This window comes from Nestor notabilis, unplaced genomic scaffold (assembly GCF_000696875.1).
Source record: "Nestor notabilis isolate BGI_N333 unplaced genomic scaffold, ASM69687v1 scaffold4609, whole genome shotgun sequence".
NCBI lineage: Eukaryota > Metazoa > Chordata > Aves > Psittaciformes > Psittacidae > Nestor > Nestor notabilis.
The window spans coordinates 81,856-96,214 of record NW_009944897.1 but is presented as its reverse complement, the minus strand read 5'-3'; the positions used below and the strand labels follow the sequence as shown (position 1 = coordinate 96,214).

General features: G+C 45.8%; 1 protein-coding gene across 1 annotated transcript in view; it reads right to left on the bottom strand.

Moving 5' to 3' along the window:
• LOC104412036 (SH3 and PX domain-containing protein 2A-like) overlaps positions 1-14,359 on the bottom strand; it is a gene marked incomplete at its 3' end in the record, with an annotated part of 206,100 nt that overhangs the window by 126,235 nt on the left and 65,506 nt on the right. The window contains exon 4 of the mRNA XM_010022629.1: positions 8,821-8,897. Coding sequence (XP_010020931.1) covers positions 8,821-8,897 — 77 coding nt within the window. The remainder of the gene's footprint in view (positions 1-8,820; positions 8,898-14,359) is intronic.

Below are 14,359 nucleotides of genomic sequence, written 5' to 3'. Positions count from 1 at the left end.
CTTGGGGATGTGAAGGAAAAGAGCTGAAAAATTAAAAATTCCTCCTCTGAAACTGCAGATGTCCAGTATTACACGATGGGGTCTTGTTTTGAGCTGGCCTGAAAATCAAAGCCAAGTGCTTCCATATCTACAGCTCTCTTTTTTTTTCCCTGTTGGAGGGATGTTATAAAAACATGAGGATAATCCATTTGATATCAGCAGGTGTGTGAAGAATGACACCCTGGCCTCTTGTCACATGGAAATGCACTATAGAGCAGCAAAAGATACATAGCAATAAGAAAGCAGCATCAGATGCAGAAGCCAGGCAACAGCGCAGTGTGCCCAAGTGCTGGGGCATGTGTACAGAGCACTACTGCTTGCTGCACTAACACAGGATGAAACATAAGAGCTGGAAAACTCAAGTGCTCTAATTTGAATGAAGGATGCCCTGGTTGCCACTGGTATCTATTCAATCTTGCCTGAAAGCATAACAAAGGTGTGAGCTTTTTGTCCTTATTCCTAGTGCATAAACGCAGCTGGCAAATTAGGACTAACACCAGGAAGTCAAGAACCGCCCAGGAATAGCAACAATCACAGCATGTTGAAAGAGAAATGCATAGACAGCACAGGAAAACAAGGACATAGACAACATTAAAGCATGTTTTATTCAACTGTGTCTCAAGCAGGAGACAGACATAGAGAAGCAATGCTGTCTAACCAACAGCGGATGGGGCTGAAATTTAGTGATGGCTCTGTTACTAACACCCTTCTCGGTTTGGGCAGGTTACTTAACCTCTTTCCATCAAATTCAGCAGGGATATATCTTCAGTTACCCATTTACAGTGCTGAGCAATAACACTTACCTAATCTGCAGAAAGGTTATGAGGCTCAGATATTTAATATCTACAGTGTGTTTTGAAATCTCAAAGGGCTTGAACTTGTGCAGTCAATGGGGCAAGAGCAAGCACTGCAAATGATACGTATCATTACTAGAAAAACACAAATACCTAAGTTATACCTATCACAGGGGGTCCTGGACATCAGGCGCCTTCTCAAAGAGTCACCACTTCCCCACAGGTCAGAGGTATTCACCCTTCCCAAAAAACAGGCTACAGATGTCAATACTGAGCTGGCGTATAGAATGGGTTTTCAGTGATGGAGGAACACAAATCCTACCAAGCTGCCCTGGAGATTTGCGTTTCTAAATCCAGGGAAGTTTTAGGAAATCCAACCCCCGCCCCGATCATTGGTCTGCTGCCTGGAAATTTCCAGGAGCACTGTGGTCCTGCTGGGCCAAAGGGGAATAACTGAAAAGCACCTCAGTGACTCCAGACTTTTGCAGGCAATGGATAAAAATCAGCCAAAGTCATTTCCACACCCGACTATGCACCTTTCCCACCCTGGGGCAGGGCTGGCTCTCCAGCTTCTGAATCACCTCCCAGAGTGCTGCAATCTTCAGCCCTGTGCACAGAGGTGGAATGAAATCCACCAGGTAGTAACTTGCCATTGCATGTTTTTTGGGGAGCTCAGATGTAAAGTCTTTAACTTGTTTTTGTTAAAGAACAAAACCCTTAGAAGTGGTAAGAAACACCAAAAAAAAGGATAAGAAAGTGCAAACGAGGGTGTAAAACCAGGCAGTCAGTCTATTGATTTTGGACAGTGGCAGGGAGCAGCAATGCTGTTTTGAGAAACAAATCTCTCTTCAGCAAACACACAACAGCCAGGCAGGAGCAAGCCAAGTCCAACGCGATTCCAGCGAGTGAACAAAAAGTGCATTGAGGAGATGAGGGACACTGCTGACACTCTGCAAGAGGAAAATGCACACTTCTGGCATTTCCAGCAGGATGGTTCCAGGGCAGAGCTGCATCAGCCTGAAGGAAAGACTGCAGGGTCAAGGAAAGAAGGGTGAAGAAAAGAGGGAAACAGAAGGTAAAAGGCTAGAAAGGACAGGGAAATCACATTCTTCCTGGGTTGTGGAAACCAGAGGTAAACGAACACAGTTACAAACAGCAAGCATCCAGAGACAACAAGGAATTTGCACAGGAAAGGTGAGAGATAAAAAGTGCCAGCAAGCAGAATTCAGCCTTGCACAACCATCAAGTACTATCAGTAAGAGCGTGTTTCTTCACTCAGCACACAAAGGCGGACGTGCACTGCTCAGACCTCACGCCCTCCCTAGGAGATAGGCTTTTATGTATTATTTCAGCCTGCAACGATGTCTGTCACTCTATATTACAGGTTTCAGACAGTCTCCCAGAGTGAATGATTCAAAAGGCTATTGAAAAGCTTTATCATCAGGCAGGGCATGAGCAGGCAGCCCTTGGTGCTGGGCACGGCTGGCTACTCGCACAGCGCCAACTCATCCTCAGGCAGGCTGCTGCATGCCACACACACCTCTCGAAGCAAACAGAGCACCCATTGCTAACAGTTACGTGCACTGGAAACAGCTCGAAGGCTTCATGGAATACATGCACATGGGCGTAAAACCATGTGGGCACTTGTAACGACGCACTGAGTTCTGTGTGCTGCATTTATGTGATACATTTAAAAAGAACAGATGCACAGACGTGTGTATGTAGAGATCTGTGTCCAATTCTGGGCTCTTCAGTACAAGAAAGATGAGGAACTACTGAAGAGGGTCCAGCAGAGGGCCACAAGGATGATCAGAGGTCTGGAGCATCTCTCTTATAAGGAGAGACTGTAGGAGCTGGGCCTATTTAGTCTAGAGCAGACTGAGAGGGGTTCTTATTAATGCATATAAATATCTTAAAGGCATGTGCCAGGAGGATGGTGCCAGACTCTTTTCAATGGTGCCCAGTGACAGGACGAGGAGCAATGGCCATAAACTAAAACACAAGAAGTTTCACCTCAACATGAGGAAGAACTTCTTTACATTGAGGGTCTCAGAGCACTTGAACAGGCTGCCCGGGGGGCTTGTGGAGTCTCCCTCTCTGGAGACATTCAAAATGCACCCGGATGTGCTCCTGCGTAACGTGTTTTAGGTGGCCCTGCCTTGACAGGAGGGTTGGACTAGATTATCTCCAGAGGTCCCTTCTGGCCCTAAAGATTCTGTGATATACAGTGTGTATGTAGGCATGCATGTATATACACACAGAATAATATTCACCCCATTGACCTATATGTGTCTAAAATGGGAGACTGGTCACACTTGTCTATCAACTTGTATAATTGCTAGAGAAAGACCAGTACCTTCAGGGGGTGCTTAGTCTACCCCATCATGGATGTCTAGCTCTGGATGGGGTGAATCATTGATTGTGCCTCTCCATAGTCTGTTGAAGCAGTTCAGATGCGTAGCTTTTAAATCACTAATGTTCAGTGGGGTTAATCCTAGCTCTGCTCACAAATACCCAGAACCAGCTGACAGTACTGCATGGTTATGACTCCCTGACTTTTCATATGAAATATCCTGGTCTCAATTGTTTATTGCTTTCATTAACGTTAATCATGATTAGTGCCAGATGTTTGGGAATGGTCACGAGTCCAGAAAGGGGGAAGGTGCAACTAAAATAGTTCATTTCTCAGAACAGAGAAATAAATTGTTTCACCTATGTGAAAACACTTTCCTGTTCTGTTGAGAGCTTCAAGTAACTCTAAGCTTGAACTCAAAGCACTAGAAGTGTGGCGGTTGGATGGGAAACACTGACAGAAGTGGATGAAGAGTGCATGGTGGTGACTCAGACTGGAAAAGAAGTGGGGAGATACAGGAATAAGTAAAGAGTGGAGGGGAGGAGGAAGGAGGATGCAGAGTTTTGAAAATAAGTGGGACAGAAGGGCTTTCCAATGGAAGGACCATAAGGCAATGGAAAGCATGGCTCTATTCCAGGTGCTGAGGAGGTTGTTGCAAATAATTAACTCTCACTACTGCAGCTGGTCTAAATGCATTGGGATGCTGAAACGTAGAATAAAAAATGAAGTTTGAAAGTTTTCCACTTCCACTCTTTCATTCTTGACCAGGACTATTGTTACATCTTCAGTCAACACTAGCTTAGTTGTACAATGGATAGAAACATCTGTGTTTCTGTCTTGACAGCTTCAAGAATTAAAACTTGAAAGAGAGGCAGGACTAAAAGACCAAGAGGGAGGTAATCGTGTTTTTGAAGTACGGTCTCTCAAATTCCGAACAATAATAAAAGTGACCAGTATTTCCTGGCACTGATGTGACTTGCTCATCTAATTTTTATTTAGGTGATGTGCATTTGGGTACTCCAGCTTCACTATAGAAAATCCCATATAAGCTTCTAATTAAAGCCACCTCCAGTCAGGACAGCACGAAAGTATGTCACAAATGCAGGTGTTCATGACAATGGGGCTTCACATCTTAAGAACTTCTATGCACAAAGATGCTTCCCTCAATTAGGACCAATGCACAGAAAGATGCAAGTCTGCAAATGCTGTCCCGAGTCTTCCCAGAGGGCTGTGTAAGGGCAGTACAGTGGTTTTGTGAACCACCAACCTGAGAGGTCTTTCTTGAACACAGGACAGTATATACTGGGCAAACACACACCAGAGGTGTGTCTGAGAAATCAAAAGCTTAATAAATAAAATGCCCCTGGCAAGGGCAGGTTATGAAGCCGCTCTTTCTTTCACATTGGCAAAAACTCCTAAACAAATTCAGAAAACCAGGCCCAATGAGCTCAGAAGACCTTAAATCACACTAAACTAATTCCAAGCCTACAGTTAAGAGGGAAATCATCCAGAGATACCAACTCCAGTGGGTAGCACACATTTACTGGCAAAACACAGTTTGTTTGGTAACTCACTCAGGTTACCGGTAAGGACATCCAGACCCTGCACTTTCATGTTTACAGATGGGAAAAGTCCTGGAAATCTTCCCCTGTGTCCCCCACTCCTCTGTTTTTCATTGCAACTTCAAAGTTTCTTGCAGCCCTAAGAAAAACACTGGCCTGATTACCTCCATGATGGCATTTCTTTAAACTGGTACAATGCAATGAAGAATCACCTAGGTGTGAGGAGGTGGGAGGCCCACACTTTAGGGTCCAGAGAGCTCATGGCCCTGACACAGAACATTCTGCAGACCTCCCCTTACTGCCGAATATCACCACAAACTCTCTGCCTGTCACTGCTCCTGTGCCCGGAGCAGGAAGCAACACCACAAACAGCAGAAGTCAGACCTGCTTCTCAGCCGTGCAAATCACCATGCTCTGTCAGAGGCAGCCTGCAAAAACACAACAGCAAATGGTCGAGCATTTGCACCGCTCATTTGCCCATCTGTGATTTGTCTTTCTAGGGCAGCTGAAATCGATGGACAACCCTCATCTGACAAAAAAATCACTATGAACTTTGCATCTGAACCTGCCTCCCTCCTCTGCTTCCTCACAGATTCCAGTGGACAAAGGTCTATTGTCTCATTTATTCGTTTTATTACCCCACGTCTCTTTTTCTCCACCAACTTCACCCACATCATTCCAGCATAATTCTCTAAATTTTTCAAAATCAAGCATGTTGTCTGCCTACCCATTTTAGGACTAGCACAGGACATGAGCTTTGCACCCTTCTTTTATAGAAACAGGACTGAACTTGTCAAAATGATGCTCTTGCTCTCCTGTTCTGTACAATTCCCTGAAGAGTCAAAACATCCACTGGACAGAGGAAGAAATGCAGAAAACAGCTAACACTTTCAGAGATGTGAGTGCGATCCCACTCTCAAGTCACACACATGCACAAGTAGCTAAGTAGCTGCTACAAAGTAGGAAACAATAGAGAGTAATATTATTTTATTAGCCAAAAAACCCCACATTAAAATCCCTCTTACACCAAGAGGGGATTTATTGCATTGAACTTCAGCTTTCTAATAGTTAACATCTAGCTAAGCAAGTTACCAAGTTACCCAGATTCCCACTGTAGTTACAGCTGAATGGAGGGAGACCCTGTGTCTGGTTCAGGCTGGCAAAGCGAGGCCACTCTGGTTCAGACTCACCACCTAATTTTCTGTTCCCAGTTCACAGCTTGCTGTCATTTCCGGTTAACTACATATTGGGATGGAAAGATTACAGTAAGGTTACAAAGGCCATGTTCCCAGAAACCCTCTAAGCGGTGACTTTCAGTGAAGGTAGCAAGAAAGCATTTCTGAATTTTAAGCCTCTGCTAAGCCCCAGAGATGAAATCCTGTCCCTGCTGAAGGTCAGTAGCAGATCTACCACTGACTTTACAGCACCAAGAAGCTCTCCTTCTACAAGCTGTTTCCCTAAATTCATTGTACCTTTGAAGTCCAGTGCCTGGTTTTCATAATTACTTTCAGTCTTGTGGACTCTCATATCCTGTGCCAGGTTTGGAACAGCAATAGCATAGGACAATCTTTCTTTGAATGAATGCAAATTGGATGAACCATAAACCTTCAAAAGAAGAACTTACTCTAACAAAATGTGCAGACTTAGAACGGTTGGGAGAGGAATGAATTGCACCTCTCAGGTCCCTCTGTTTATTATTTACACAGGTTGTCAACTGTGTGCTGTGGGATTTAAGAATGACTGGGAACATCCTGTGCCAGATGATGGTGTTACCAACTACCATCTTCATTTATGCTCTGTAATTAGAAGGAAGCTGTAGCAGAAGGTGAAGAAATCAGCCCATACCTGGATCTGATGACAGGCAGAGGACATCATAGCTACTTCTATACTGTTATTGAAGCTTGCCTACCACCTACAGTGGACACATTTAATGTCTGGGCATGGGTTTGGAGTCAAATGCAGAGAATAGAAAGAAAAGCTTGGCATTACTTTACTGCCCAGCACTAGCTGAGCACTCACCTACCTGCAGCCCAGGCTGTTCAGACACAACCATGTTCATACACACTACAGCAAGATACACTTCAGGGGAATGGATGAATTAGCCAGGGCCTTTTTTCCTTAAAGACCTGACACCCCATGCAGAAAGACACACTGGAGGATGTAGCCCTCTCGGATGTACTCATACACAAGATGCAATGCCTGGTCAAACTTTTCAGTGACTACAAGCCTCAATCTCCAATGCCATCCAGATTTAAACATCCCTGGCAGTGGTCAAGGCCATGTTGGACAGGAACTGGAGCAACCTGGTCTAGTGTGAGGTGTGCCTGCCCATGGCAGGGGGGTAGGAACTAGATGATCTTAAGGTCTTTTCCAACCCAAACCATTCTATGATTCTATGATCTTCTACTGTGAAGTAGAGAGGCAAACTAAAGACAAATTACAGTAAACTGCACATGAAATAAAAAGACATTACATCAGGCACAAGAAACTTACGAGACAGAGTTCACTGGAACGTGTGATAATATTCCAGAGAAGTCCCTGTAGGTTTGTCATACTCGTTGCTGGGCACCACTGTGGCTACTGCTGAGGACAGGAAGCACTGTGCTGGGGGAAACAGGGCTAACCCAACACGGCTGGCTCTATGCTCAGAAAAGGAGTGCCTATTAATAAATAGGTTAAGTAAACAGCTTGGCTTCGGGGAAGCATCCAGCCATCTCTCTGAGCCGGGCAGCAGCAGCAGATCTGCCCCGAACCATCTGAAGCACAGTGAAACCATTCTGTGATTCTATAAACTGAGCCAGACTTCTCCAGAGGAGAAAAAAGGAGGCGAGGAGGAGGGTGGCAATCGCAGTGCCACGGTGTCAACAAACGTGCCAGTGCCGATGCCACAACATACCCCTCGGCGGTGACCAGTGGGGCGCCGGCAGGCCCAGCCGGGTCAGGTCCGGTCTGTCTGGGGCGCAGACAATGGGGTCCCACAGAAGGAGCTGCCCCCGGCACAAGCCACCGCGTTCTCCACCACGCATCTGCTGGGTGAACCCTGACATCAGCCCTCACCACTCGCGTCGCCGGCAGTTCCTGTCTGAAGGAGGGCGGCCGGGGATGCAGTGAGACCCCACATACTTGAGAGAGGGATGCTGGGCCCCGGCAGGAAGACAGTGCGTTAATTGTCGCACAAAAAAAGCCTGATCTCATGAGATAAGACTTTAATCACAGCTTCCCCGCCTGGGGGGTGCAGATGGCATGGGTTTCACACGCACACACACACAACCCTGCTGCCCTAGCATGCCTCAGGCGCTTCGGCGATCTGCTCCCAATTTGGGGTGAGCAAATGTCTGACTGGAGAAGTTCTTGGGAATGTATTTTTTTCCCCTCCACCTGCTCCTCTGGCTTTCTAAAAATGGAAAGAAAACCCCATAGGAAATAAGAGAGGAAGTCTGGGGTTTAAATTATGCGCTGACGCGCTCAATGCCTCTACAGAAAACGGGTATCTGTCTTGCTTAGAAATTACTTTTAATCTACTGTCAGAGGATTAATTATTATCAAATCGTAAACTCCAAACTAGAAAGGAAAGATCAGGTGACTTAACCTTCTTCTCAGCACGGCTGTGCTTCTCAGTCCTGGAATAAACTCCCAGGCTTTCACTCACCAAGAGAAGCACTCCTGGAAGCCACCAGTCCACCCCAGGGCTGAACCAGCCAGCACTGTCCCCCATGCGGCACTGGAGGACACATGGGCAGGCAACAGAAGAAAACACCATCTTAGTTGTGCCTCTCTGCCTGCTCAACCCCTGCATTCATCAAGGCTGATGAAGAAATAATTTCGGGCAGATGAGGCTTACAGCCTTACTGACTAAGTGAGGCACAAAGTTTGCAGGGGAAGATGCTGCGAGGCCCCTGGGAGCAGTGGCCTGTTTTCACCTGCCCTCTTAGTTTTGGTGGTGTTTGGGAAAGACCATCCTTCCATATGATGGACTTGACACAGCAGCAGCTCTCAGCAGTATCCATCAGGAAAGCCCAGCGTTGATGGTGGTTGCGAGCTGGGCTGCCAGACGCTCCCCCAGCGCTCTTACCCTGCAGTACTCATCGATGGGCTTCAGCCTCTTCACAGCTACGTCTCGGACATGGCTCCTCCGGAACAGGATCTTGCCTGAGGAGGGAACAGATGAAAGGGCAGCGTTAGAGGAATTGCCTGCCATGTGGGATAGTGCAACAGCACCATGCAGATAGGCAGCAGACAGGGTTTCATCCCTGGCTCCAACCATGGCTGTTGACAGTGCCAGTGAACTCCGCAACCCTGCTATGCTCCCAGTGGAGGAGTCCCGATACTGGAGAGGTTCACACAGCAGCAGCCTTGTGTGACTGAAGCCCCCCATTGCTATGAGGCAGACAGGACAGCACGTTGGGAAGAGGTGTGAGCAGCAGATCTGCTCCTGCTCTTGGGGCAAACTGCACAGAAACACGCTGCAGGGCACACAGTGGAGGGATGGGGAGCAACAGCTATAAACCAGGCAGGCATGGCACCTCTTGCAGATGGATGCTGCTGGTCTTAAGTTTGCCCAGGAGATGCAGCACATGGCCAAGAGCTGCCACAGGCACAGCAGCTCTGTGAAACCTTGGTGACTGCCACCAAAATCCTGCTTGTGTGAGCTGCTGAAAGGGGACCACAGTGACTCACAGGGATGCTTTTGATTTTGTCCTGTAGATAACACAAAAGTTTTGGTTTCCTTTCAGTGATGGCATTTTCCTGGAATGGACTGACACTATGTTATGACTCCCGTCTACTTTGAGGCTGCTTTGGCACATCCATGCTCGCAGTGCAGGGAGCATCGCTGGGGTGGGATGCAGGCTCCATCTGCATCCCATGCCTGCCCACTCAGCTACCTCCCACAGCGGATGCTCCTGCCTTACGGGCAGACAAACCACACAGCCAGCTCATGAGTAAATACAAGGTTTTTGGTGGCAGAGCCCTTAAAAATCTACAGAGGGAAACCAAATAACAGAAGGAAAATAAACAAACTCTTTTTTTGAAAGTAAAAGAAATAATAGCCTCAGTGTCCTTACTGGGTGACATTTCTGCAAGCAGTTAAGATTAAACGAACGGCTGGGTTTTGTGTGAAACTGATTGTAACAAAGTTTATCAAAATAATCTAGAAGCTGAGTTTCCCCACACACAAGGATGTCATAGAGTTGGTATTTTTTCGGGTAGAAGGGATTATATCTTCATATCCTTTTTTGGTGGTTTTCTTCCTTTTTTCTTTTGTGCTGTATTTCTTTTAATGTAATGAGACAGGAATAAATTATATGTTCTCTTGTGGTGGAAGAAAACAGTATCTGCCAGCATTATTTAGCCCATAAAAAAACCACTGACATATATACCACTCCCAGCTCCAAACTTCTGCCAACAGGCAAATACGATACTCATCCATAGATCACGGGATAAGAAAATGGACTAGGAAATGAAATCAGAAGCAAAATCTGAATATGTGGCTTTGATTTTGTCATGATTACACAAGCTGAGAAGTTAATGAAATAGCAGCCTTTAACAGTCCAGTAGCAGAGGCTCCAAACCTTTCCAGACTCTGTCTCTTTTGATTGCCTTTTCCTCCATAGCTGCTAATTTGGAAGGTGATAAAGCCTTTTGTTTCAGACAGGAGAAAGTAGTTTATCTCCATTTCCAATTCTGGCAGCAAAACAGTTTGTCTTGTGAGGTAAAGCCTTTTCCTACTGCTATAAATTTATCTCCCTTGGTTCCCTTTGGTTATCTCCTTACAAAGACGGTGATGAGCCATCTCTGTAGGATGTGGTGCCACGCAGTCACAGAAAACAAGGCACATCTTCAGTAAGCATCTGAGATGTTTCAAGCTTGAATGATTAGGTCAAAAGCTGCTGGAGAAGGGAAGTAGCGCTCACATCTCCCTGCACTGACTCTCTTTGGACACACCAAACCATTGCTGCTTTCCTGCTTCTCTGTCCGGTGAATGGGGAGAACTACCTGCACTTCCAAAACATTTCTTCTTATTTCTGACAGCCTCCAGGATCACAATGCACTTGCACTGCATATCTGCACTAAGCCCCTTTTTGGGGGTCAAGGGGTGTGAGGGTAGCTGTAGAGAAAAGACTTTCTGGAGCACTTTCTCAATGCTCCAGAAATGCTGGTGTGGGAGATCTCGGTATTTCTTTGCAACTTGCATAAATATACTGCAAAGAGAAAGCAGCATTTTGGAAACATTCTCACTTTCTGGCTTTCCTGTTTTCAGTTCAAGACGTGAGTCGAAAGTTGAACGGGTGACCATATGAAAACATAAAGGAACCAAAGACTTAAACACATTAAAGATCTCCTGTAAATGCAATTCAGCTTTCCTAAAAATAATAATAAGGAATTTTATATTAAACACAAAGTACAAAAAAGACCCCAGGATTTGATGAATCTTATTTCACTCCTTACATGGAGATGGAAAATATCAGGATGAATGTGCTGTTAGGATGAAGCAAAGCCCAGAAGGTGCTTCCATTTTTATCCCTTCAGAAAAAGAAAATTTTCCCTCCACTACTGGAAGCTGGAAAAGGCTCGACAAGGGCTGTGGGAAGATCTGTAGCTGCCCAGTCCATTATTAGTCTCAGTCATTCAAAACTGAGATCTGGAGAAGGTTGAGTAGTTTAGAGCACTAAGGAGTAAGAGCAAGAACTAAAAAAAGGACACTCTGCAAGCCCAAGCAGTTCTGGTGGGCAGCAAGGAGGGACCCCCTCACAAAGGCAGAAGAGTCTCATTGCCAGGGGTACTGAAGCACCTCTAAGGAAGAACAACTTCCCGAATGTCCAGCTTCTCCCCTTTTCTGGGAAGACTGACTATGCTGACAGAAGCTCGAACAAAGCCATCATGATTGACCAGCAGGAACCTCTGCAGATCCAGTAGAAGTTAGTACTGCTTTCTCCAGTTCCCCTATTTCTACTGGTCTTCCTCTGAAAGGAGGGGAGGTCCCATAGGACTGAAAAAGGAAGGTGACCCAAGAGACCCATGCTGTACACTCTTCGCATTCTCCAACTGGGTGCACTGGCCACAGACCCCATTAATGGAAAGCTCTCTCCTGAATTTTGTTGCAGCTTTTTTAAGCCTCTTCAGGCACTACACCCCTGTTTTACAGAAGGACAAGCAGCTTTTTAACCATGCTGCAGCCCAACCAGGAAGTGAATGGGAAGTCTGTCTGGGACTCAGATGGGAAGCTATAGGCTAAGTGGGATGATGCTGCCTCGTACAAAATATTTCATTCACCGATGTACCAGGCTCAGACTAAGCCAAGAGAGGTCTGGCACATGTAAGGAAGGACTCCGAGGACAGCAGCGCTTGGAAGGAGAGACGTGGGAAAGACAGGTCTCCAGCCCTGCTGCTAATGCAGGATAACAGTATTTATTTTTATCCTTTTTTCTTTAAAGAAAATATTATTCCTAGGAAATTAATGTGGATAAGAGGCAAAGTATCAGGTTTAGCATTGTAGGGGACATCTTAAATCATCCCTTCATCTCTCTGTATATACATATATAGATGTAGTCTTTAATTCTGCGACCACACACCTCTTCTCCCACAAGACTCCATTTTCCTCCTGCATACACAGTGGGTGCACAAAGTGGGAAGAATAAAAGCTATGCAGGAGACTGTCTATAGGGCAGATACTGATTCTGCAAGCTTAAAGGCATCCTCTGAATATCACTTTATTCCTGCACAACCTCATACTTAGGAGTAGCACAGATTTTAACAAGTACATGGACCCCAAGAACAAACAGGTTTAAAATCGTCCCAACACTCTGGTCCTCTCCTTAGTTTACAGGTCTGTATTGAACACACCAGAAAGGATCCATAGCCTAACGCCTTGTAGTGGTCAGGAACGCGGTTCATGCAGGGAAGAAGCCCAGCTCCTGGTGGGCTTTTTGGCACTGTGGAGCACAGTCTGGAGGCAAGACATGACCAGGCAGAGAAGCGTTATAATTCCCCAAGGGTATGCCCAGCAGGAGAATCCAGGCTTTCTTCTTCAAGGGAGGCAGACATATCCTATACAGACCCTACAATCACAGCAGATGCCAGCCGTCACAGCAGCGACTGCCCTAGACAGGTGATTTGTAAGTTCTAAGACAGCCTCTAAAACAAATCTCCTAATTATACCTTTCACTGCCAAGGAGAGGTGTTGCATATCTAAGCCTCAGGACCTTCTAGAGATGTCTTCATGATCTTCCCAACACTGTGCCAGTGGCTCAGCCCCAAGGTCCCAGCTTTGCTGCTCTTTGGAGCCAGGCAGTGAATGGGAGCTGTGGCAGGGGCAAGAGGGAGGCATCAAAATTCCTGGTTAGCTCCTTTCCAAATCTGCCAGAGAGCAGATCCACCTCTTGCTCTTACTCTCTGATTGCTGAGCTTGAGTCTCCTCTCAAGGGATGTCTGAGTGATGGATTGGTCTAAGGACAGCAGTTGTTTCATGCAAGGATCATCTGCTGAAAGTTAGGAAGAGTCCAAGCCCACTGTTAAAGGGGTGATGGACAAATGCAAGTTCACATTCTACTTCAAGTACAGTCACCACACTTCTGAAGGCAGTACGCAAAGCAAGCCATATGATAAATATTCAACAGCAGACAGCTTGAAGAGTAATGGGTGTATTAAAAGTACTGTAATGTCTCATCTGATTTATGTTTAAAAGAGACATGTGCTGCCTCTGACTACAGAAGCTCCAGCTGTAGAGGCTCTGTCACTCAGCTGTCTCCTAGGAGCTCCCGTTTCACGTTGTTCTTGTTACTGTGCTCTTGGTTCACCCCTCTTTTTACCTGAGAGGTACTAGGTCTGTGTATGTATCGCCAAGAAATGTGTTCAACCCAAAATCAACTTCTCAGATACTGAGTCTGCTTATGAGAGGAGGTCAGACTCTTTTTGCAGTTACACTGGGGTTGCATTGGTAAAAAAAGAGTAAAGAATTTAGCTCTCATGCAGTTACAGGTTCTCCCTTTGGGTTATGTAGCTTTCTCCAGCGTAACTGACACCATTTTGCTGCTCAAGTATTTTTGTGAAGGCTTCTTCTCCTTACACATAGCTGTTACTATTTTTATACACTGAAGAAGCACAGATGTGCAATCAGAGATGACACAAATTCCCTTCAATGCATTTAAGTGGTGACATTCACCTCAGAGTGCTGCCCAAAACTATCAGGTACCTGTCACACAACAACTGCCAAATGAAGCATTTAAATACACACTGCCAACCTTGCAACGTAAAATAGATGATTTACAGCACAACATAATGGGATAGAAATTTGATGTTTCTCATGGAAGTGCATGTGATTGTCAACGAGCTGGCAATCTGACAGTGGCCAAGAAAGAGGTGTGTTCCTTACAGAATAATGTCTTACTGGGGATCCCAGTTTCCATGGATTGTTTTCATCCATGATTTCCCGGAGTCAGAAAGCCAGTGCCAGGGTCCTAACACTGATGGCATTTGCTCCTAACAAAGAAAGGGGAGGGAAATGATTCATAGTGTTTCCACTGGTGGAAGGGGGAAGGACTTTTCTAATAAGTAGAAACTCGTGACAGAGTCAGAACTGTTGGCTGAACTTGGCTGCCAAAAAGCCTCAGTTG